Source organism: Pteronotus mesoamericanus, unplaced genomic scaffold (genome assembly GCF_021234165.1).
Source record: "Pteronotus mesoamericanus isolate MK-2021 breed Mesoamerican mustached bat unplaced genomic scaffold, CSHL_Meso_final contig_46, whole genome shotgun sequence".
Taxonomy (NCBI): Eukaryota; Metazoa; Chordata; class Mammalia; order Chiroptera; family Mormoopidae; genus Pteronotus; species Pteronotus mesoamericanus.
In genome coordinates, this window is record NW_026555170.1 from 8,816,576 (window position 1) to 8,842,877 (window position 26,302).

The 26,302-nt window shown below is 36.4% G+C and overlaps 1 protein-coding gene across 1 annotated transcript in view; it reads left to right on the forward strand.

Annotated features, from left to right (window-relative positions):
* The window catches only part of NUBPL (NUBP iron-sulfur cluster assembly factor, mitochondrial), a 245,613-nt gene extending 238,544 nt beyond the window's left edge, over positions 1–7,069 (forward strand). The window contains exon 11 of the mRNA XM_054577918.1: positions 6,783–7,069. Coding sequence (XP_054433893.1) covers positions 6,783–6,845 — 63 coding nt within the window. The 3' untranslated portion in view covers positions 6,846–7,069. The remainder of the gene's footprint in view (positions 1–6,782) is intronic.
* The last annotated feature ends 19,233 nt before the right edge of the window (positions 7,070–26,302 follow it).

Below are 26,302 nucleotides of genomic sequence, written 5' to 3' on the forward strand. Positions count from 1 at the left end.
CTCCTTTGTTTGTTGCCTGAGACAAACGTGAATGATCATACAGGTATCAGCATGAAAGGGTTGTTAGGTAGAGAATCAAGACCTGAAGTTTTGTTAGACAACTGAGACTTTTTTTTTCCATGAACGCTTTAGAGGAGAACCGAATTGTTCGAGAACCAAGATATTCAGGAACTGAGATTTGACTGTATCTGAAGTTCAGCTGATTGTTGGAAGAAGAAAACCTAATGTAAAAAAAAAAATGAGTTGGATATGGGGAAGCTGTATAAACCATTAGAGATGGGATTTTCATTGCATTTATTTTAATAAATATGATTGGAAAGTGAGGAGGAAAAACTAGTAGCGTCTCATTTAGGGATATAGCTGATAAATTTTCAAGTTACTGAAGCTTTACAACTTTAAGCCTAAAATATTCTTATTTTACTCTTTTTAAAAAATATAAGTAAAATCAATCATATATATCTGTTTTTCCTAAGTAGTACTTGCTATTCAATTTAGAAACTGAGCCATCACTTGGTATATCAGTTCTGATGTAGTTTTCATGCTTGTTTGCCAAACAATCCCAATCAATCTTTTGAGAGTTTCTCTCTGGGGTTTTTTTTTTAGCTAATGAGTGTAGCTTTATAGTGCTGTTATTTTGGTTTGTCCTTTTTTAAAATCATAGCTAACATACAATATTATATTAGTTTCAAGAGCATCCCATAGTGATTCAGCATCTATATACCATGTGAGGTAACCACCACAGCAATTCTACTGCCCTTCAGTCACCACACAAAGTTATCACAATATAATTGACTAGATTCGCTCTGCTGTATATTACATGCTGTGACTTATTTATTTGTAACTGGAAATTTGTAATTCTTAGTCCCTTTCACCTTTTTGTGCATCACTCCACCCCTCTTCCCTCTGGCATTTATCAATTTGTTCTCTGTATCTGTGAGTCTGTTTCTGTTTTGTTTTGCTTGCCTTGTTTGTTTTGAAAACGTTCAGATTCCACATGTAAGTAAAATCATATGGTATTTATCTTTCTTTGTCTCACTTATTTCACTGAGCATAATACCCTCTTAGGCCCATTCATGTTTTCCCAAATGGCAAGACTCATTATTTTTATGGCTGGATAATATTTCATTTTTTATATATAGTATAGTCACATACATTTTTTTTATATATATATAGTGTGTGTGTTTGTGTGTGTTCACATCTTCTTTATCCATTCATCTGTGCGAGGATACCTAGGTTACTTCCATATCTTGGCTGTTGTAAATAATGCTGCAGTGAACATAAGGATCCATATATCATTTCAAATTAGTGTTTTTGATTTCTTCAGGTAAACGCCCAGAAGTGGAATTGCTGGTTTCTAATGGTAGTTCTATTTTTAATTGTTTTGAAAATCTTCATTCTATTTTCCATAGTGACTACACCAATTTATAATCCCACCAACAATGTACGGGGTTCCCTTTTCTCCATATCTTCACCAACACTTGTTATTTGTTGTCTTATGATAATAGCCATTCTGACAGGAGGTGTGAGGTGATATCTCAGTGTGGTTTTGAGTTGTAATTCCCTGATGTCAGTGATGTTGAGCATGTGTTCATATGTCTATTGACCTTCTGTATGTCCTCTTTGGAGAAATGTCTCTGCAGGTCTTCTGCCCATTTTTAAATTGGATTGTTTGTTTTTTTAATGTTGAGTTTTATTAGTTCTTTATTTTGGATATTAACCTCTCATCAGATATATCATTTGTAAATATCTTCAATTTAGTAGATTTTCTTTTCATTTTGTTGGTTTCCTTTGCTGCACAAAAGCTTTTTAGCTTGATGTAGCTTTTTTGCTTATTTTTGCCTTTATTGCTCTTGGCTAAGGAGACATACCCCCCAAAATATTGCCTTTGTTGAAGAGTTTAGTGTCTATGTTTTCTTCTAGGAGTTTTATTGATTCAGGTCTTTCATTTAAGTCTTTAATTCATTTTGAGTTTATTTTGTATGTGGTATAAAAGAGCAGTCTAATTTCTTTCCCCTTTTTTTTTTTTTGCATGTATCTGTCCAGCTTTCCCATCACCATTTATTGAAGTTACTATCTTTTCCCCATTGTATAGTCTTTTTTTATTGCATTTTTTCCATTTCCATTTAGATCCCTTACACCCCTCTCTCCCCTGCAGTCACCACACTATTATCTATGTCCATTAGTCCTTTTACCTTTTGATCCTTGTACCCCCTAAACTACTCCCCCCCTCCATTAGCTGTCATCCAGGTATCTGTGAGTCTGTCTCTATTTTGTTTGTTAGTTCAGTTTGTTCATTAGATTCCACATGAGTGATATTATGTGGTATTTGTCTTTCTCTGACTGGCTTATTTCACTTAGCATAATGTTCTCCAGGTCCATCCATGCTGTTCTTGGCTCCTCTGAAATAGATTAATTGACCATATAATTGTGGGTTTACTATAGGTCTCTGTATTCTGTTTTATTGATCTATGTGTCTGTTTTTGAGCCAGTACCATACTGTTTTGATTACTATACCTTTATACTACAGTTTGAAATCAGGGAGCATGATACCTCCAACTTTGTTCTTCTTTCTCAAGATTGCTTTGGCTATTTAGGGTCCTTTGTGGTTCTCTATAAAGTACTGCTATTTTGTCTATCCATAGCTACTACCTCTTTCATTCTAGTTTGCTTCCTCTAATCTTGTGTGAACTGGAAAATAAGAGAGCCAAGATACGTTAGAATTGTGGATAAAGTAAAAGTAAGTTGAAAGTCAGGAGTCTAGGATAAATAAAGTAGATTTATTGTGAGTTGTCCCTTTCAGAGGCCCAGAGCTCCTTTCCCTTTACTAAGGGTTGACAGGTATGGTACACATAATTGAGTTGCTGGGAATATGATCTCTGAGTAAATATAGTGTACCACTTATCATTGTTTTTTTTCCTCTTTCAGGTAATAAATGTTTAGTTTCCTTTTCAGTCTTTACTTAGAAATCTTTCATATAAGCAAAAACCATAACCCTTTATTTCTTTCATAATTAAAGTCTGGCAATCTCATCTACAACAGGTGTACTTTATGCAGTGAATGAAAAGTTGTATAAAAATTGAGTTTTTAAAAATTACACACTTTTAAATGCCTCCTGAGAACAGACTATTTAAAGCCATTCTATGTTGATTGTGATAAGATTAATTACTTACTAGTGTATTTCAGTTGAGTTTAAATTTTAAAATATTTTTCCATGCTTTTTTCCTTTGAGATTTTCCAAAAACAAGGAACATTTTGAGCAAGTTAAAGGAATGTGATATAAGAAAGAATATATAGCAACTATCAAAAGATAATAAGATTTTAAACTCTTAAAACAACAGTGTTTGTGGAGTTTTTTGTAGTTACATATTTTTTAATCTGTTTGGCATTAACATTAGACCTGTTGTTTTTTTTTTTTTAAGATTCTATTTATTTATTTTTAGAGAGAATTGAAGGGAGGGAGAAAGAGAGGAAGAGAAACAGCAGTATGTGCGAGAATCATCAATTGGTTGCCTCTTGCACGCCCCAAACTGGGGATCTGGCCTGTAACCCAGGCTTGTGCCCTGACCAAGAATCGAACTGGCAACCTTTCAGTTCACAAGCAGTGCTCAGTCCACTGAGCTACACCAGTCAGGGCTAGACCTATTATTTTACTATCGTTAGGTGACATTTATGGGAACGTGAACAGCCTAACCTTTTGTAGTTAAGCTAGATTTGATTTGGTGAGGTGTGCTATAAGATACTTCTGGTTGAAGACTATCAGTATAAGTGGAAACTTCATCATCTTATGCTTTCTAAATTATTACCTCATAGTCTTAATATGAAACAACTGTGTATGATAAATTAGAACTTCAGATCTTAAAAGACAAAGGACCAAAGCTCTTTATAAAACCACTTGTACTTTGGTTGCCATCCATTTCCTTAATGACAGAGCAGACAAATAAGATCCAGTTGTATTATCTCTGACTCACAATTGCCCGATAAAAGATTTTGAATAGGTAAGAAGGCTTAGTCTGTGTAGAGCTGTACTGATGAAAAAGAGAGTATTAATAGTTTGAGAAATCTAATCAGTAAATCATATTTTTATATATGATGTATATGTGTATGTTTTTTGCTAGTTATGGATTAAATAAAGGGGAAGGATTTTTATTTACTTATTCCTCGATAGGAAAAGTGCCCAAAAGAATATTAATGTGAGTCCTTCAATGAGATTGTAAATTACTTTAGGGCAGAATAGTAATAATAATGGCCACAAATATTTATTATTTGCTTCTTCTTTGCTAATACTTCACATGCTTTATTATTACTTAATATTCCCCCAAATCCTTTGAAGCAGATGCTACTGTTACAACCATTTTACAAATGTGGAAACTGAGTGTAGAAGGGGTAAGTAGCTTGCCCAAGGTCTTAGGGCTAGTAAGAATCTAGAAAAGCTAAGATTTTAAACCATGCCTGTGTGACTTAAAGGCCCCAACTCTTCACCAGCGAGCTTTTATATCATTGCATCTCAGGTTTCCCCGAACAGTGCCTTATACACATGCGTGCTTGTACGCACACACACAAACACTAAAACCAAAAGAGTGTTTTTTGAAATGATATTGCTTTGGCTGAAAAATTCAATCTCTACAGTTTTGTAGCAATTGAAACTGTTAAACTAAGCACTTTTAGTGGTTTCTCAGCAAATGACAATTTAACCATTACTTTGAGTGTCAGATACTGAAAGTTTAAGCTTGGAAATAGTCCATTAAAAAGGAAAGGTTACATGTAACAAATTTATTTATCCTAGAATCATCCAGTATTTTGTATCATCTGATAGGTGTGTCTCTAATTTAACATAAGTATAAATAAAAGCTTACAGAATGATGACCTTGTCTCCACTTGCCTTAGTGTACTAAATTTCATCAGAAAATATTAGGCTTAAATACCTAGAAAAGATACTAGGAGAGTAAAAAGATATTCATAAAGATGCACAGCTGAAAATCAGCATATTAGATTTAAGAGAAATATTTCTTTATAAAGTCCATGCTATTTCCATTTTTAAACAAAAACTGTTGTTTCTATTAAGTATTACAGGGACCGCAACCAATTTTAGACAAAGCATTGCAATGATAATTACTTGCATCTTGATTTACTGTTTCATGAATAATGTCATAGAAGGAGCTGAGCAGTCAGGTGGAACCAGATTCAAATGTTTCCCTGCCTACTGACTGTGTGACCTTAAGCAAACAACTTCCAGTTTCTTCATCCAGGTTGAGCCCACGATGCCTACACAAGTGGGATTATATATGTGAAGGACTTGGTATAGTAGGTACTCAGTGGGAAAAAAAAAGTCCTTATCCATGTTTTGAGAGCTATTCTTTCTTTTTTCTTTTTTTTTAAATGGACTCAAATGAAATTTTAACACTTTTCTGGTAAAATAAAGCATGATTCATATGTTATGGTTCAAGCATATTTTTTTAAATCCTCACCTGAGGATATATTTTCTTATTATTGATTTTTAGAGAGAGAGGAAGGGAGATGGAAAGAGAGAGAGAGAGCACCATCGATGTGAGAGAAAATCATTGATCAGCTGCCTCCCACATGTGCCCCAACTGGGGATCAAACCTACAACCTAGATATGTCCCCTGAGCGGCAATTGAACCCATAACCTTTTGGTGTATGGGACTGTACCCCAAACAACTGAGCCACCTGGCCAGGGCTCTCACATAGTTTTTTCTTTTTCTTTTTTTAATCAAGATTTGTAAGACACACTTAAAGTATTTCATCAAGTCAGGGTGAACAAACCTCAAACAGATCTTTAACCATGCAGAGTCAAGAAGTCAGACAGCTCATCTCATACTAGCTGTAAAGCTTTAGACAAAACTTTTCTGGGTTTTGGTTTCCTCAACTATAAATTGAAGATAATGACAGAATTTATCCATTAGGGTACTGTAAAGATAAATGAAATAATACTAGGCAAATATTAAGTACTTAAGTTTTAGCTATTATTATTAGTAGGAGTAGTGGTAATAGCATATACTCAAATCTAAGTATAGAAATGTATAAATTAATGGTTTTAGGAAGTCTTACTATTATATCTGAAAGTTACTTTTATAGACAAAATAGAAGAAATAAGTAGTATTTACATTGCAACTGTTTAAAACTCTTAAAATACAAACTTAATGACCATTGTCCTAACTGCACTGTGGGCGTTGGGTCAGCTTGTGGCTCACTCGGCGGCCTGGGACCTGCTCTCAGTGTTCCACTGAACTGGGAGAGCCAGAGATGAAGCGCGTAACAACTGACCCTGTGGTCCCCAGAATTCACCAGATGAGGGAGGTGCCAGGTGCTTGGTGCTGGTATTAGGTGCCATCCTCAGGGAGAATAAAGAAAACACTTTCCAAAGACAAACCATAGGGTGGTAAATAATAGTCTTCTTTAAAATGACTAACAGTTCTATGCCAAATAAGTTTTGGCGGTATCTAACTCAGGATATTAATTTGTCAGAAGAGGAAGGTGTAATTTTTCTGCAGTTAGACTAGGTTGCTAGTTTAGTGACATGGGAATTAGACTTTGCTAAACAGTAATTGTTGGTACTAAATTACTTCAGAAAGTCCAAATACTTTAAAATTCTTTCTCATTGTTCCACCTGTAATGTACACAGTAGTAAGTATCTTCTCTTTCCTGAATGTTTTCAACTCAGCCTTTTCACTGGTAAATTCAGTGGACAGGTATGGCAAACAGTTCATGAGACATTTGATGTGCACTGGGGAGAAGTTTAGACAAACTCACCTGTTCTTTTCCAGGCCAAAGCCTACCTGAGGGTGGCTGCAGAAGTGGTAAGAAGATTGCCACCACCTCCGCAGTGATTCCCCAGCGTCCTGGAGACTTACCTGCTGCACGTCAACAGGAAGACCTTTGGAAATGAGCAGTGTGGTGGGAAAACCTACAGAAATAATAGCACTTATAGTTGTTTTGTTGTATTTCTAAGGAAATAATGTCTTATTTTGAGATTTGATTTGCTAAGTGATGACTCACAAATAAAGTTTTTACATATCAATGCTAACTGCTATATTTATGAGTGTTTTGAAAGCTGATGTGTACCAACTGCATTTTATTTTATTTTATTGAAATACCCCTTGAAGAATCATGAGTTTATACTACAAGCCCAACCTTCAGTTCAGGAGAGAACTACACTCTTTTTGCAGAACTACAGAGTTAGTCACATAAAGGATTTACTAAATTTGTGTAAGAACGTAAGTGTGATGCCCCTCAATCAGGCAATTTGGTTGGGGTTTGAAGCCTGCCTCTAATACTATCTTGAACACATTCTTAATATAGATTGACCTGTGCTTCTTCATCTGGACCAGGCTCTATCCTAGACTTAATGAGTCTGCATATCCAGGGATAGGGCCTGGACACATGTATTTTTAACAAGATCCTAATGATTTTGAATCCTACGATGGCAATAATAGTAATAAGAGCTAACATTTATCAAGTATTTTCTTGTGTCCTTATAGTTAGTCTTCCATTCATCTGAGAAGGGTACTGTTGCTATCTCCATTTTACATATGAGAAAACTGAGTTACAGAAGAGTTAAGTGTCTTACTAAGTGAAGGTTACTATTTTAGCAAGGATGGAGCTGGGCTTTCAACTTGAGCAGTTGGATACTGGATCCCTCCTTTTACACAACATGGGGCATTTGTTTATTCAAAAGAGGGATATAATATTCAGCATTATCTAAAACTCACTTGGCCATGAAGCTCCCTGCCCCTACCCCCACCTTTTAGAAGTTCATTTTTCAAAGAGTATGCTTTGAAAAACATGTCTCTTATCTAGTGGAGACTCAGAGAGGGAGAGCTTCTCTAGGTCAGGTCTGGTAGCAAGATAGTTGTGAGGATGCAGGTACTGATGAGAGTCATCAGTTAACCCTCAGTTACACGTAGGTGGTCCATGACCTTTGGCAAATGCCTTGGCATCCTTTGCTCTATAGTTAAGCAGCCAGAAAATTAGGCAAAGAGTTACATGTCATGCTAAACATATTTTCCCACACTTATGTTCACATGGTTGTTTTTAGCAGCTTTATTTGTAATAGCCAAAACAACACAGAGTTTTTCCGTGGGTGAATGGTTAAACAAACTGAGATATATCCATACCATGGAATACTACTCAGCAGTAAGAAAGAACAAACTGTGGATACATGCTACAACTTGTATAAATTCCTGAGAATTATACTGAATAAAACAAATCCCAAAAGGTTATATATTAAGATTCCATTTGTATAACATTCTTGAAATGACACAATTATAGAAATGGAGAACAAATTAGTGGTTTCCATGGGTTACAGAAGGAGTTGAGGTGGTTGGGGATTATGTGTGTCTATAAAAGGGCAACAGAAGGGATCCTCGGGGCGAGGGAAACGCCCTGTGTCATGACTGTGTAGATGCCAGCATCTTAGTTGCGATAGTGTCCTCCGGTTTTGCAAGATGGTACCATTAGAGGAAATTGGTAAAGGGAATGAATCTCTCTGTATTATTTTTTATAACTGCATGTGAATCCAGTTATTTCAAAATAAAAATAAAAGTTTAATAAAAAAAATAACTTCTGCTACTGTGTCTAAACTGAATGTCCTGAAACAAATTATCCACACTGATAAAAATCATGAGTAGGAGTATTTGTGGACACAAAGTAGTCATCATTCATCACTCCAAGAAGGAAGTAATCACTTTAAGTTGAAGATATTTGTTTGTGTTTTTATTGTTTTGGGGAGGGAGGCCAATATAGAGCACTTCTTAAAAAAGCAGGTATTTGAACCAAGCTTAACTTTACCTGGAAAAAGAATGATTTAAATAAGCTTCAGAGGCATTTAAAGTTGTGAGCCATAATTTAATACATCTTATGGGGAATGGGAAAGATAGTCTTACTCTTAAGTACATGACTTAGAGAAGAGCCACATATATAATCACCTGTTCCCCTCTCCTTCTCCCTCATCACTAGTCTCTGCAGATGCTTCCAGGAAAGCCACTGAAGAAATGGTAGTTGGCACATGTAAAGGGTTCAGAAGTGGAGGAAGGACAAGCTGCTGTAAGAGCAAGAATGAAGTTTATCCTTAAGTTTTGCCCATGGCATCCTTTGCTAAGCTTCAGAGAGCTGAGTTCAAAGACAGACTATTAAGCAAAGCTAATCTGCCTGTTGTTAGGGGTAATATTTATTGCTCATTCTTCACATTTCCATGGAGTATAGAGAATTTCCACTTCACTATCCAGGAGGGGAAGGCAAGCTCCCCAACTTACCCCATTCCAGGAAAGGAGGAGTGACTCATCTTATGGGTAAATTTCTTCCTGTCTGCATTTTTTTCTGTTTCAGCCAAATCCCAAGCTTTCTGAGGAAAGCTACAGGGAAACCTGAAATTGCCCACCTCTGCTTCAGACTTGAGTGGGCAAGTTGTTCATCTGATTTAGGGGGAGGGTATTTGGTAACCCGCGTGGGCACATATTTTCTATTCCAGCTATTTATGAATAATAAAGCTATTTTTTTTACCTTTGTCTGTATTCTGTGTCTCTCACTTCTAAACAGGGGAAGAATCCCCCTAACCACATGCCATGAAAACACAAATATCTTTGTAGAATCTTACAAAGTTAAAACCAAAGAGTATATTAGATTTCAGTGTATTTGAAGTACGTCTAATAAAAAGTAAGTTTAACAATGCCCAGAAGATAATTTGGGGGGATGTGAGGTGAGGTTATTATGAAGTATATGCATATGTAATAAAGCATAGAAGACAAATATACAAGTCAATTAATTATCTACAAAGTGAACGCCCATGTAGCTACCACCACGCGTGTTAAGAGGTTGAGCACCGCCAGCGTCCTAGAAGCCCCTGTGTTTTCCTTCACAATCGCTCCTCCTCCCCTTACAAAATTAACCGCACACTGAGGTTTTCACACCCACACCCGTGCCCTTAGGCATTACAGTTTTGCCAATATTTTTGAGATGTATATTAAATGGAATTACACAGTATTTTGCTCTTTATTAACTGCTTTTGTTTGGATCCATATTGATTGCCTTTGTTCTATGTTTCTGAGATTCATGCCTATTGTTGCATGTAGCCATGATCTATTCCTATTTTTCCTGCAGATTGTTCCATTGTTTTTATACACAACTCATCCGTTCCGCTGTACATGGATATTTGGATTGATTTGAATGTTTTGCTATTACAAATAATGCTGCTCTGACCATACTTCTACATATTTCCTTTGTATTCATGTGCTTGAATTTCTGTTGAGTTATTTCTGGGAATGAACTTATTGAGAGTTGCTTAGTGATATCTCTGTGGTTTTAATTTGGCATCTCCTGATTACAAATTAATATGAGCACTTTTATATTTATCGGCTAAGTAGATATCCCCTTTTGTGTAGTGCAAAGTCAAATCTCTTCCCCATTTTTCTATTGTGTTGTTAGAGAATATGTATATTTTTTATGTTCTTAATATGAATCCTGTCAGTTCTATGTATTGCAGATATCTTTTCTACTCTATTACTTGTTTTTCACTGTCTTAATAGTGTCTTTTGGTAAACAAAGGATCTCAATTTTAATATACGCAAATTTTTCATTTTTTACTTTTATGTTTATTGATTTTTGTGCAGTCTAAAGCATGAAGACATTGTTCCATATTAACTTCTATAGAAGTTATACAATTGTTTTGCCTTTTACGTTTAGTTCTACAATCCAGCTGGAATTGTTCTTTGGTTACTAAGGTAAGCATTAAGTTTCTTTTTTTGATTTTGTGCTATCTCATTGTCTCAGTACCACTGGACCTGTTTTCTCCTCCACTACTTTGCAGTACCACCTTTGTTGTAAATTAAATGTGTCTACGTTTCTCTGGGCCTGTTCCTGAGCCGCCTCCTATTCCCTTCCATTGGTTTACTTGTCTGTTTTTGCAACCTAAGCACAAGGTAATACTAGAGGGATCTGAAGCTAGTAATGCATGAAGGAAACCATAACAACAATAAAACCTAAACAAGATAACTCCTGGCCAATTTGACTCAAGCCTGCACATTAAGTTCTAGAAAAAGAAGCGGCATGCCCGTATTTAGCCATAAATGCTATTTATCTCAGCTCCTACTGTCCTGCTCACAATAGCCAGTATTTAGTTTAAAAAATATAGGACATAAAAGGCAAGAAAAATCAACCCCTTATCAAGAGACAAAGCATTCAAGAGAACTAGAGATGAATCAGATGTTGGTACTGTCAAATAAGGAATTTTTTAATGGCTATAATTAATATGTTAAAGGGTCTAATGGTGAAGGTGGACAACATGCTTCATCAGATGAACTTCACAAAGAGACACTGTAAGAACAACTAAAATAGAAATGCTAGAAATTAAAAAAAAAAACAAACCCTAAAATAACAGATGAAAAATGCCTTTGGGCTCATCAGGAAACCTGACACAGATACAGGTGAGGAAAGAATTGATGAGCTTGAAGACAAGTAAACAGGAGTTACCCAAACTGAAGCACAAGCAGAATAAAGAGTTTCACACACACATAGGGGATAAACGGGCATCTAATCAGGACAAGAGAGGGACGACTGGAACAGACAAAATATTTAAAGAGAGAACTGTAAGAAGTCTTTAAATAAAACAAAAAATATTAAACCAGGGGATTTACAAAACTCAGAAGACCCTAAGCAGGATTTTAAAAACCTATTTAAAACCTATGGAAAAACAAAAATGAGAAAATCTTGAGGCAGTAAGTGAAAAAAATCACATTAAATATAGCAAAAATAAGAATATGACAAATACAAACCTGCTGTATGACTTATAAATAGACCCACTGTGTATAAGTCATAACACAATGGAGGAACATCTTGTAAGATGATGAAATTAAAAAACAAAACTGTAGATCCCAGAGTTCTATACTTATAAAAATAAGATTCAAAAAGGAAAATTTTTTTCAGACCAAAGCTGAGAGAATTCATTAATATTAGACAACACTACAGTATACTATAGGAAATTCTTCAGGCAGAAGGAATATCAGGTAGGAACTCTGGTCTATACAAAATAAGATTTCTGAGAAGAATTCAGATAAAGAAAATTGTGTCTTATTTTTGATCACTCTAAAAGACAATTACCTAAATTGAAGGTAATGGCAATATATTGTGATTTTATAGCATATATAAAAGTAAAATATATGAAAACAACACAAAGGATGAAGGGGATATATTGGGAGTACACTATTTTAAGGTTTTTGCACTATGCTAGAAATAGTATAATATTATTTGAAAGAAGATAGGGCAGGGGTCTTACCCACCATTGACTAACCAGCCATCCTCTGGGGCCAAGCAGGGTGATGTGAGGGAGGCAGGGCCTGTGCCCCTGCCAGGGGGACAGGTTTTGTCTCCTCAGTGGCCTATTTTCCCAAGGCCTCCTTGCCCAGCTATAGCCTTGGGGCCCTCTCGCCTGTCTACGAGGCTACAGTCCCTGAAACTATGGGGGACAGTTCCCAACAGAAATGCTCAGCATTTATTATTTAATTGAATTATCCTGGGAATGCAAGGTTGGTTCAAAATTTGAAAATGTAAACAGCTATTAAACAAGAAACAAACTGAAATACAGACTAAGGAAGAAAAACTATGTTTATCTTAATAGAATTAGAAAAAGCATATGACAAAATTCAACATTTCTGGTGAAAATCCTCAGCAAACTAAGAATAAAATACAGGTTTTTCAACCCAATGAAAAGCACCCACAAAAATATCAACACTTAGCATCATAGCTAATGGTGAAAGACTGATTGCTTCCCCCCTAAGACTGGGAACCAAGCAAGGTTGTCCACACTCACTGCTTTTATTCAGTATTGTAGTTGAGGTCTTAGTGCAATTAAAAAAGAAAGAAAGAAAGAAAAGCATACACATTAGAAAGAAAGAAAACTGTCTCCACTCACAGGCAACAGGATTGCTTATGGAGAAAAATCCCCCCAAATATTTTTGTAAAGTCGTTAGAATTAATAAGTGAGTTTAGTAGAATTGCAGGATACAAAATACACAAAATGAATTTCATTCCTATATATGAGCAATGAATGATTGAAAATGAAAGAAATAAAAACATACAAATGGTGAGAGATACCATGTTCATGGTTTGGAAGACAATATTGTTCAAATATCTGTTCTGATCTACATCCAGTGCAGTTTCAATAAAAATTCCAGGAGAAGTTTCTGCTGAAATTGATAACTTGTTTCTAAAATTTACGGGGAAGTAAAGAGAGTTTAGAATAGCCAACAGTTTTGAAAAGAAGATTAAAGTCAAAAGACTTACACTACTTGATTTTAAGACATTATTAAGCAACAGTAATCAAGACAGTGTGATATTTGTGTAAAGATAGACAGAAAAATAAAGATCCATAGAACAATAGAGTTCAGGACAATAGGGAGTTCAGAGAAAGTCATATACAGACATGGTAACTTGATTTTGAGCAACAGTGTCACAGCAATGAGGAATAGACTATGTTTTCATCAATTGTGCTTGTACAATTAGATATCACTTTGCAAAAAAAAGAAACTTGCCTTATACATTACACAGCTACAGAAATCAAATGGATCTTATACCTAAATGCAAAATTTTAAATTATCAAACTTGTACAAAGAAAACTTAGGAGAAAATCTTCATTATCTTGAATTAGGCAAAGATTTCCTAATACAGCACAGAAAATCACTGTAAAACTGTAAAAGAAAAAGTTGATAAAATGTAGTTCATCAAAATTAAAACAGCTGTTTGAAAAATACAGTCAGTAAAATTAAAATGCAGCTTACAGACTGGGGAAAACATTTGTAAAACATCTGACAATTTGTATCTAAACTATATTTAAAAACTCTTAGACCTCATAATAAGAAGGCCAAAAAAACCCTGTTTTTCATTTTTTAATATGTTTTATTGATTATGCTATTACAGTTGTCCCAATTATTTCCCCTTTGCCCCCCTCCAACTGGTTCACTCCATTCCCTCCAGCAAACCCTCCCCTTAGTTGATGTCCATGGGTCATGCATATAAATTCTTTGGCTACTCCATTTCCTATACTGTTCTTGACGTCGCCCTGTCTATTTTGTACCTACCAATTTATACTTCTTAGTCCCTGCACCTTTTCCCCCATTCTCTTCCTTCCACCTCCTAGATGATAACCAGGCAGATGATCTCCATATCTATGATTCTGTTTCTGTTCTGCGTGTTTGCTTAGTTTGTGTTTTAGATTCAGTTGTTGATAGTTGTGAGTTTGTCGGCACTTTAACGTTCATAGTTTTCGTCTTCTTTTCCTTAAATAAGTCCCTTTAACATTTCATATAATAAGAGCGTGGTGATGATGAACTCTTTTAGCTTTACATTGTCCGGGAAGCACTTTATCTGCCCTTCCACTCTAAATGATAGCTTTGCTAGATAGAGTAATCTAGGTTGTAGGTCCTTGCTTTTGACCACTTTGAATATTTCTTGCCAGTCCCTTCTAGCCTGCAAAGTTTCTTTTGAGAAATCAGCTGATGGTCTTAAGGAAATTCCTTTGTAGGTAACTCTCTGCTTTTCTCTTGCTGCTCTTGAGATTCTCTCTTTTTTTTAAAGATCAGTTTAAAAAATATATATATATGTATGTTTGTATGTATTTTTAGAGAGGAGAAGGGAGGGAGAAAGAGAGGGAGAGAAACATTAATGTGTGGTTGCAATCACACACCTCCTGCTGGGGACCTGGCCTGCAACCCAGGCATGTGCCCTGTACTGGGAATTGAACCAGCAACCTTTTGCTTCACAGGCCAGTGCTCAGTCCACTGAGCCACACCAGCTACGGCAAGATTTTTCTTTATCGTTAACCTTTGGCATTTTAATTATGATGTGTCTTGGTGTGGCCCTCTTAGGGTTCATCTTGTTTGGGACTCTGTGTGCTTCCTGGACTTGTATGTCTTTTCCTTCACCAACTTAGGGGAATATTCTATAATTATTTTTTCAAATAAGTTTTTAATTTCTTGGTCTTTCTATTTTTCTTTTGGCACCCCTATGATTTGAATGTGAGTACATTTGAAATTGTCCCAGAGGCTCCTTAACCTACCTTTGTGGGGGTTGTTTTTTTTTAATTCTTTTTTCTTCTTGCTGTTTTGATTGAATGTTTTTTTCTTCCTCATGTTCCAAATCATTGATTTGATTCTCAGCTTAATCTACTCCACTGTTGGTTCCCTGTCAATTTTTCTTTATTTCACTGAGTGTAAATTTCACATCTGCCTGGGTCTTTTTTATGCTGTTGAAGTACTCAGTGAATTCCTTGAGCATCCTGATAACTGGTGTTTTGAACTCTGCATCTGATAGACTGCTTATCTCCATTTCATGTAGTTCTTTTTCTGGAGTTTTGATTTGTTCTGTCATTTAGGCATATTTGTCTTCTCATTTTGGCAGCCTCCCTGTGTTTGTTTCTTTGTATTAGGTAAAGCTGTTTTGACTTGTCGTCTTAGTAGCGTGGCCTATTGTAGAAAATCACACCAGTAAGTTGGATGGGGTGGAGCCTTAGGTGATCCCCAGGGAGGGGGCAGCCTGAGTCGTTGCTCTGTGGCTGTGTGTAGGGGAGGGCTCAGAGAGGGGACAGTGCTGCTACCAGGCCTCTGGAGTTTTTCTGGGAGGAAGCTGACTCCCGGCACTTGGCACTGATGCCAGTCACTTCAGTTTCTCCCCTTATGCCACTGGTGCCCTTCCTGCTGTTGCCCTGGTGCTGAAGCCCAAAGGGAGTGAGTCTGCAAAAGTCCTTCCATTGTGGGCCCTTTAAGAGGAGGCTCCTGAGAATCCTGCAGTATCTTCTGCTGCCCCAACCTCCACTGGTTTTTACAGCCAGAAGTTATGGGGACTTATCTTCCTGGCTCTGGAACCCTGGGCTGTGTGGTCTGGTGTGGTGCTGTGATCCCTTGCTCCTGAGGTATCCCTCCCAATTTTTATCCACCACACATCGGTGTCGGGCTGCCCAATCCACATCTCTGTGCCTCTCCATGTCTCCGCCCATCCTACCCATCTGGATGAATGTGGCTTCTTTAATTCCTTAGTTTGTTGGACTTTCATACAGCTCAATTTTCTAACGATTCTGGGTGATATTTGTTTCGTAGTCTAGTTGTAATTTTTGCTGTGGTTGTTACTAGAGACTTCACCAAAGAAGAGATACAATTTAAAAATAACAGGAAAAATGCTTATCTTTTGTCATTAGGGAAATTTAAAAACCAAAAAACAAACAAAAATCCTACAATGAGATACCACTACCCAGCCACAAAAATAGCTGTAATGAAGGAGACTGACCACACCAAGTGCTGGTGACAATGTAGATCCACTGGAAGTTTTTTACAGTGTTGGTGGGAATATAAAATAGTACATTTACACTTGCAAAATTGTCTGGCCCATTCTAAAAACAGTAAGGATGCACTTACCATACAATCTAACTATTCTGCTCCTAGGTATTTACCCAAGAGAGACAAGATATATATTCACATGGAGAGTTGTACACAAATATTCCTAGAAGCTTTGTTTATAAAATCTAAAAGCTAAAAATAACTCCAATGTCTACCAAAAGGTGAATGTATAAACCAAATTTGGCAGTTATACAATAGAATATTCCTTAGCAATAAAATGAATGAATTATTGATATAATAATATGCATACATTTTATTTTTATGTTATACTTTTTTTTATTTTTCAATTACAGCTGGACATTCAATATTGTTTTATGTTAATTTCAGCTATGCACCACGATTCTAACCAAGAATATGCTATGCTTCTTCATGTAAGTCTTTTTTTAGGGGAGGGGCAGAGAGGTTGAGAGTTAACCCTCTTTATTTGACATCCCAGAAGGCCCAAAGAACCTGCACTAGTGTTTTCAATGGGTTCTCTAGCCATGTGGTCTCATGATACTGGGGAGGGCTCTTCTGGTGTTACCTAGAACCACCATTTCCATGACTACTCAACAGATCTGTTTTGACCAGTGTTGGTCCTCTGGATACAGAGTTCTCCTACTGCAAAAGAAATATATATAATTGATTATGCTATTACAGTTGTCACATATTTTCTCCTCTTTATTCCCCTCTGCTCTGTACTCCCCACAAGCGTCCCCCCCCTCGCCCAGTTAGTTCATGTATATGGGTCATACATATAAGTTATTTGGTTTCTCCATTTTCTATACTATTAACCTTCCCTTGTCTATTTTGTACCTACTGTTTATGCTGCTTATTCCCTGTACCTTTTCCCCCATTCTCCCCCTTCTCCCTCTCTTCTAATCTCCATTTCTATGATTCTGTTCCTGTTCTACTTGTTTGCTTAGTTTGTTTTTGTTTTTGTTTAGGTTCAGTTGTTGATAGTTGTGAGTTTGTTGTCATTTTACTGTTCATAATTTTTGATCTTCTTCATTTTCTTAGATAAGTCCCTTTAACATTTATGTAATAAGGGCTTGGTGATGATGAACTCCTTTAACTTTACCTTATCAGGGAAGCACTTTATCTGCCCTTCCATTCTAAAGGATAGCTTTGCTGGATAGAGTAATCTTGGATGTAGGTCCTTGCCTTTCATGACTTTGACCACTTCTTTCCAGCCCCTTCTTGCCCATAAGGTTTCTTTTGAGATATTAGCTGATAGTCTTATGGGAACTTCTTTGCAGGTAACTGTCTCCTTCTCTTGCTGCTTTTAAGATTCTCTCCTTATCTTTAATCTTGTGTTATGTGATTACGATGTGCTTTGGTGTGTGCTTCCCTGGGTCCAACTTCCTTGGGACTCTCTGAGCTTTCTGGGTCTCCTGGAAGTCTGTTTCCGTCTCCAGATTACGGAAGTTCTCCTTCATTATGTTTTCAAATAAGTTTTCAATTCTTGCTCTTCCTCTTCTCCTTCTGGCACCCCTATGATTCAGATGTTGGAATGTTTAAAGTCGTCCTAGAGATTCCTAAGCCTGTCCTCATTTTTTTGAATTCTTGTTTCTTCATTCTGTTCTGGTTGAATGTTTATCTCTTCCTTCTGCTCCCAATCGTTGATTTGAGTCCTGGTTTCCTTCCCTTTACTGTTGGTTCCCTGTATATTTTTCTTTATTTCACTTTGCATAGCTTTCACTTTTTCCTCCATTTTGAGACCATAGTCAATCATTTCTGTGAACATCCACATTACCAGTGTTTTGAACTCTGCATCTGAGAGGTTGGCTATCTTTTCATCACTTAGTTCTATTTTTGGAGCTTTGATCTGTTGTTTCATTTGGGCCATATTTCTTTGTCTCAGCATGCCTGTTATGTTGGAAGGGGTGGAGCCATAGGTATTTCCCAGGGCAGGGCAACCCAGATCTCTGAGTTGTGACACTGTCTGTGTGGGATGGGTCTGAGAGGGAACGAGGCTGCTTGCTTGGCTCTCAGCCAGCTTTCAGTCACTTTCCACACTACACACAAGCAACTGGAGCACTTCTAGTGCTGATTCTCAGGTGGGTGGGTTTGTGTATGTTCTGGGACCCTGTGGGTCTCTCCAACGAACTCTCCTGAGAGGCTGGGAGTTTCTTCTGCCACCACAACCTCCGCAGGTTTTTACATCCAAAGGCTACGAGGCTTCCTTTTCCTGCACTGGAAACCTGGATCGCATGGTCTGTCTCACTCCCCAGCAGTTCCTCCTGGCTGATCCTCAAGCAAATGTGGAAGTGACTGGTGGCCACCTTGCTGCGCATCCTCTCTGCCCCCTGCTGGTGCCCGTCTCCGCCCCTCCTATTTGTCTGGATGAATGTTTCTTCTTTAACTCCTTGGTTGTCAGACTTCAATGTAGTTCTATTTTCTGGCAGTTCTTGTTTCTTTTTGTTTTTAAATTTGTTGTCCTTCTTTTGGTTGTACAAGGAGGCAAAGTGTGTCTACCTATGCCTCCGTCTTGGCCAGAAGTTGCCAATATGCATAAATATTAAAATAATAGCGCTGAATGAAAGAGACAGACAAAAAAATGTGCTACCTATGTAACTACTTATATACAATTCTAGGAAATGCATATTTAACTACTTGACAAAGTAGATCAGAGGTTGCCTGGAGATGAGTTTGGAGGGAGAAAGGATATGGAAAAGGGATGAATTTAAAAGGGAATGAAATGTTGGGAAGTGATAGGAATGTTCATTAACTTGATGAACATTTCACAGGTATAGACATAGGTCAAAACTCATTAGACTGTACACTTTAAGTATGTGAAGTTTATTGCACATCCATTATACTTCAATAAAACGATAAAAAATGCATTAGTGAATTGCTTTCTGATATTGAATTATACTTTTCAGAATTATATTTTTTTTAAATAAGATAATCCTTTGTAAATGCCTGGAATGTCATAGATTCCATATATGGCTGTTTCCAAATCCTTTTTCAAAGCTCCACTTAAAAAATAAAAAATAAAGATAGCTTATTGAAAAACTGGATGAGCATTCCCTCTTTCTTGTGCTAGTCAATTTGAGTGACTACTGACATTTGGAATTCAGGTTGAAACTTGAAGGATAATCAACTTAACTATTTGATTTCTTTTCTTCTGCCACATCCTATTGTATAATCTGAAGCAGCAAATTGTTTTTACATTTAAAACTATGTTTAAATAATTTGGCTTAAAGTTTCAATATAGTGACAGTAGAACCTGGTCATGGACCACTTTCATAATCAGAATCCCTTATTTAAATAACAGTTAAATCCAGCCATCAGTTTAAAGCATATCAATGCTTTGAAAGCCTTGTTAAACTCTGTAATTGAATGACCTATAGAAATATTAATCTGCCATACATACTTTCAACTTATTAATTGAAATATAGCTATCTTTTATTCCTAGGAATGTCAGGTTTGTAACAACATGTAACTTGGTTAAAGCAAAGGATGCTCATTTAATGCAAAAGGATATCTTTTAATTTAAGACCAAAAAGTTTTGTGTATTTGAAATTGTTTTCAAATGACTTTCCTGCTCTTTGTTATTTTTAATCTTTTATAGATATTTCAAAGTTCTATAGTTTTTAGTTTTTGTTTCAGCTCATTTATACCCTATGCCTTTGGTAGTTTTTATTTTTTATAAATATTTATTTATTTATTTTTAGAGAGAGGGGAAGGAAGAGAGGAAGAAAGAGAGAAAAACATCCATGTGAGAGAGAAACATTGATCAGTTACCTCTTGTACATGCTCCAAATGGGGACCAAATCCACATCCTAGGCACGTGCTCTGACTGCGATTGAACTGGCAACCTTTTGCTTTGTGGGAAGAGACCCAACTGACTGAACTACACCAGTCGGGGCTGCCTTTGGTAATTTTTATTCTGCAGGTTAGTTTGGGCCTTTACCATACACATCAGTTGTCTTTTACAAATCGAATGCATCAAGCAATAATGATTTTTATTTTTTGTTATTTTAATGGAGACAAAAGATAGGAACAATAAATATCTTCAACTATATCTGTTTCAAGCATTAAAAAAACATTTTGAACAATATGGGTGTTACTGCTGTTGAGCTATTGTTTAAATACTATTTCTCACACTTGTGCCTAATGGATTTAATTATGATTCACACACTTGTTTCTTTATCGTTTCTTCAGATGGAGAGCTATACAGATACGTTGTAAACCACCATGAGAACATGTTATTAGGCTGTCTCTGTTGATAAAGGTATTTTCAAATTATGTTGTAACAGTCTCTTGCAAATAAATTCCATTAAGCACTGGCTTTCTTTTGTAGTTCATTAACTGTAGTTACCCACCTAGATTAATTATAAAAGAAAGCCAACATATCCAAGGTAAAAGGCCTTTACTATGACTGGACCCAAAGGCTGGCAATAATGATTAGTCTAAAATCCATTTAATACGGATTTTATATTTCTTCAAAGATATTTCTTCAACTCTTTTCCAGGTCATAATTGCCCCTGTGGAGCTCATACTAAATTGAGGATACCAATCATAAAGTAAATTTTAAAACTAATAAGAGCCAGACTCTGACTTTAAGTACATTAGTAGTTTCAGAGGAATGGATGGAGACAAATCTGGAATCAAGTTTGAGGAATAGTGGTTGAAAAGAATGAAATAATATGAGCAAAGAAATAAGGGGACAAATGTGGGCTGAATATGGCTTACATGGCGGTGCTTTTAAAAACTAGCCTGCTTAGAGATGTAGTTTCATTTTTGGAAGTAATGGATAGTAGGACAATAGGATGAAAAATTGATCAGATTACAGAGATCATTGAATGACATGAAATGCAATTTGACCATGACATAACAAACAGGCAGGCATAAGTTTTTAAATTTTTAAAAAATTTATGATACATGCCTTCCAGACAAAATTTTAAAGGTACAAAAAGGCATTCCTTGAAAAATAATTCTCCCTTTTATTAAAGTCTAACAAACTAACTTAAAAATTTATATGAAGAACCCTGACCAGTGTGGCTCAGTTGGTTAGGCATCGTCCTGCAGAGCAAAAGTTCACTGTTTTGATTCCTGGTCAGGGCGCATGCCTGGGTTGTGGGTTCAGCCCTTGTTTGTGGTGTATAAAAGAGGTAACCAGTCAGTGTTCCTCACATCAGTATTTTTCTCCCTCTCTCTTCCTCCCTTCCCCTAGAAAACACATTTAAAAAATGTATGTGAAGAGCAAAGATCCAATAATAACTGAAAAACTGAGGAAGAAATATAAGCTGGAGGAGGAAGGCAACTTGCTCCACCAGATATCAAGACCTTCTATAAATTACAGTAATTAAGACAGTTTGTTGTTAATACAAGGATAGAAAATGGACAAAATAGCCTAGAAACAGTCTGTGCATATTTGAACACTTAACTTATGACAAAAATGATTCTTGCAGATCACTGGGGAGATAGTGCAGGGACCATTGGTTTTCCATATGGGGGAAAAAAGAAAATAGATCCCTACCTCACGCCATACAAAAAATCAATTTTAAAGGTACAATGACAAAATCTTGAAGAAAATATAGGACCTTTGTGACCTTAAGAGTGAAGAACATCTTAAACAAGATACAAAAGGCACTAACCATACAAGACTGATAAATGTAGCTATATAAAAAATTAAGAATATCCCTTTAAAAGACATATAGAAATTGAGATAAACTGTAACCTGAAAGAACATATTGCAGCACCCATAACTATTCTGAATAATTCAAGAACTCCTAGAGATCAATAAGAAATAAAGAAGATAACTTAATTGGAAACTAGGCAATAGAAACAAAATAGGCATTTCATGGAAGAGGAAGCATGAATGGCCAATAAGCATAAGAAAAGAAGCTCAGTTTCTGGAGTAATCAGGAAAATGCAAATCAAAACCAATGAGATGCCATTTACACTCATTGGATTGTAAAAATTAAGTCTAAAAAACCAAGTGTTCGAAGGGATGTGTCTTTGTCATTGCTGGTAAAATATTAACCACTTTCGAGAGCACAGCCTTACAATATTGCAGTCACATAACTTACCAGTCTGTTCTGGGTATTTCCTAGAGGACGTCTTGCACATGTTCGCCAGAAGACACAAAAGGATGTTCATAGCAGCACTGCTCGGAGTAGCAGAAACCTGCAAATAACCCCAATGCCTGGCAGTGGGAGAATGGGTAAAGTCCATGTAGCGCAGTTACACAGGGTATTATGCAGCTACTTTCAAAAAAGGGATGCATCTTAGGAGCATAATATTTGAAAATGACAAGTTACAGAAGACTATTTACAGGACAGAGAGCCTATTTCAGCATTGCCATTGCAAAGATTATTTACAGCAACGCCCTTTTATAAATCTGCAAAACAAGCAAAGCCGACTAATCTATGATTTAGCCATATAAACATGTGACAAAATTTCTCAAAAGCCTATGGGAATGGTAAACACTAAAATCAGGTAAGAGTTATATGCAGGGTAAGAGACAAGGATGAGGCAAGAAAGGGACAAAAAGATAAGTACAGTATTTATTGGTAAACTAGGTGTTTACCTAGTTTACACTTAGTAAACTAGGTGAGAGGGTGGGGCAGGGCCATGGGTATTGTTCTGTTTCTTAACTTACTCATATACATTCTTTTGTGTGTATAAAATGTAACCTTAAGTGAGAGAAATATAACTTCATTTGGAGAAAAAAATGCGTTTTTTCCTCCTCACTCCACCCTCTTCCCCTATTTCCCTCCCACAGAGGGCTTGTTAAATAGATTGTGAAAATCCACACAATGGAATATAATGCAGCTATTAAAATAGAATAAAGCAGCTCCATGTGTTCTGAAACAGACTGATCACTGGTTATATTGTTAAAAGAAAAAGTGTGTGTAGAATGCTGCAATTTGCATGGAAATGCACACACATGTGTCTGTGTATATTTATGTGCATGTCAGCTATCTCAGTATGGTTAGTAAGAAACTGGCTCTCTTAAGTTCTCGACTCTGGAAGTTAACTCATAGAAGCTGTATTTTTAAAAGATTGATCCAGTCGTGTGTAGGAAATGAGGTGGCGGCAGTGCTGGGGTGAGGTGCAAGAGAGGGGCGTTCAGTGACAAAATTGGGGAAAACAGAGACCAGCTGGAAACCATCACAGGGATGTAGCCATGAGGGAACCAGGCTGGAGAGGGGTGATGGAAGAGCATAAGGAAGGGAAATATATATTTTGACACTGAAATGATTAAACAGTTCATTCTGTAGTTGCTGTAGCCAATACTCTATTAAAAATTCATGTAAATCTACCAGCTCTGGCTGGTGTGGCTCAGTGGATTGAGTGCTGACCTGAGAACTAAAGGGTCACTTGTTTGATTCCCAGTCAGGGCACATGCCTGGATTGCAGGCCAGGTCCCCAGTAGGGGGCATGTGAGAGGCGACCACACATTGATGTTTCCCTCTCTCCTTCCCTGTCCTTCTCTCTAAAAATAAATAAAATGTATTTTTTTAAAAAACTGCATTTTTAATTTGCTAAATGCAATTGATTTTACTACCTTATTTATGATCTGTTAAATTCAAGGTGTGGTCATGAAATGTCACAACATAGAAGGTCTTCAGAAAGTTTTGTGGAATTTCCTTTTGCATTCAGGCCACAGAAAGAGGAATCTCTGCAAAGTCTGAAATTCTTCTTGATTTACTCCATATAAACTAATTTTTTACCTTTCACCCTGAGAAGGTCTTAACTGATGTCTTTGGTGAGATTATAAAAGTGTTTGCCTACTAATGTGCCCTACATGGCAATGCAAGAAATAACCTCCTAACTGAATATTCTAAGAAAGATTACTTTTTAAGGCAAAAAATAAATATTATAACATTTATTCTCTTGACACCTATAATTAAATTTAATGAAAATGTTAAAAACTTTTCTTCTATCCGTTAATTATGGTATTATGAAGTTTTGCAGATATATAGTATTGTATCCACAATTACAAATTTTTGATTTTTCTTATGTTCCATCAATTATTGACACGACCTTTTTTTTTTTTTTTTTTTTTTTACTAATTTGTAGTAGAATCTGCTGGCAATCTAAAATGAATAGTTCTACCCACTTTTTCTTCTCCCCACTCCTACCCAATCTGCTTTCTTCTGCACTTCTTGCCATCATTACGCTCTTGCAGTTGCTCATTTTGCCAAAGGGAGGCTGGGAGCTAGTTGTGTGCAGACCTGTCTATTGTAGTGCTGTGTGTGTGACTCTCCGCTGCCCTCTTTTCCTGAACCTGGAATAGAGTCATTACTTCCACCAGTACAAATCAATTACGTCTTGTGAAGTACCTGAGCCTTTGAACATCTGTTGTCCTTTATGTCATTTATGGGACTCAGAAGAGATCCACTCGACTTTTTTCATCTCATACTACAGGGATTTTCTAAAACTTGTGTTATTTCCTGTGGCCTAGAGTTTGTTTCATTTTCCTGCAAGAGGCGGAAAAGAGGGATCTAAATACTTCCTGTGATTGCGTAAAGTTTATTTTAGGAATTGAAATCTGTACTCTTTTTTTTTCCCTATTACATCCTATTTTCCTTGCTTAAAAATTTATAGGGTGCTGTTTACTCCTTTGCACCAAGGAAATGTTTCTTTTACTGATTAGAAAGATTTTAAATAAATATTATGTGACCCTGCAGTTCACATTCCAGACATCATGTGTTTTGTGGACAGGAAAAACATTGCTCTGAATCTATCTGCTTACTTTTTAATTAGTGTTCAGACTGTTGCTTGAAACAGTTGACACTATTTAGTATCCCTCCACACTCACCTATTTTTATGAAGAGTACATAAATCATCAACGAATAAAAATATCAAAACCTTTTATTAGTTTGTCATTTCATGGTGAGGGGGGAGAGTTTTTACTGTCCTGAATTAGCAAGTAATTTTCTGTTGAATCGGGGATTTCTTATCATTTTTAGGGAGGAATTTTCATATAAACAAGCTTTTTGTATCTATCTAAGGCTCCAATTAATTTCATTTGACAACAAATGTCAAAAATAAACATTCATCATAACTACTTCCTATTAGTAAACACTAGGACATAGGAGCTATTTAGTCAACTTGCTTTTTTTATAAAATGAAGTATTCTATGTATAGAAAAAATAAGCTATCTAAGCATTTACTAATCCACTTTTATTTCTGAGTGATATCTTTACCATCAGGCTTTTCAGAATGCTTTAGTGTCCTGAGCTCTAAAAACAAGTATGTATGCAAGTTGCACATTTTCTAAAAGCACATTTTCCAAATGTAGAATAGGTGCTGCTACTTCAGTTTTGGTACTTCACACCTCTGTTAATAAAAATCGTTGCAAACTAGCTTTTTTTTTTTTTTTAACAGTTCATAGCAACCCTAATGTGTTATTAATTTAATCAATAAATGAAGGAGTTATCAAGTCCCATGTGAATAAGAACACTGGTCACCATCTCCAAAACTGGTTTGAGGAAAGGGTTGATTTTCTGATGATATGAGAGACCAAACTGGCAATAATTTCCTTTAGTGTAGTCAATTTGTCTGTGCTAGAAAGTACCTTACCAACATGAATTTCTTTCCCTATGTTCTTTTTGTATATTGGTAAGCCTAAGACACATTTTTTCAGATGGATGAAACAGGTTTGGAAGTTTCAATAAATTTGCCTAGGTAAGACTGCCAAAGGAAAATACAGTTGTCCCTGGATATACTTAGGGGATTGATTCTAGGATCCCTGCCGCTACCAAAGTCCATGGATTCTCAATTTCCTTAAATAAAACGGTGCAGGATAACGCATACAGTTGGCCCTCTGCATCCATGGATTCCCAAGTGCAGATCAAAAACAGTATTTTCCATCTTCATTTGGTTGAATACTCAGAAGCAACCTCTGCAGATATGGAGGGCCAGTGGTATCCCAAAGAAACTCAGGAATCATATTAAGTTTTTATCAG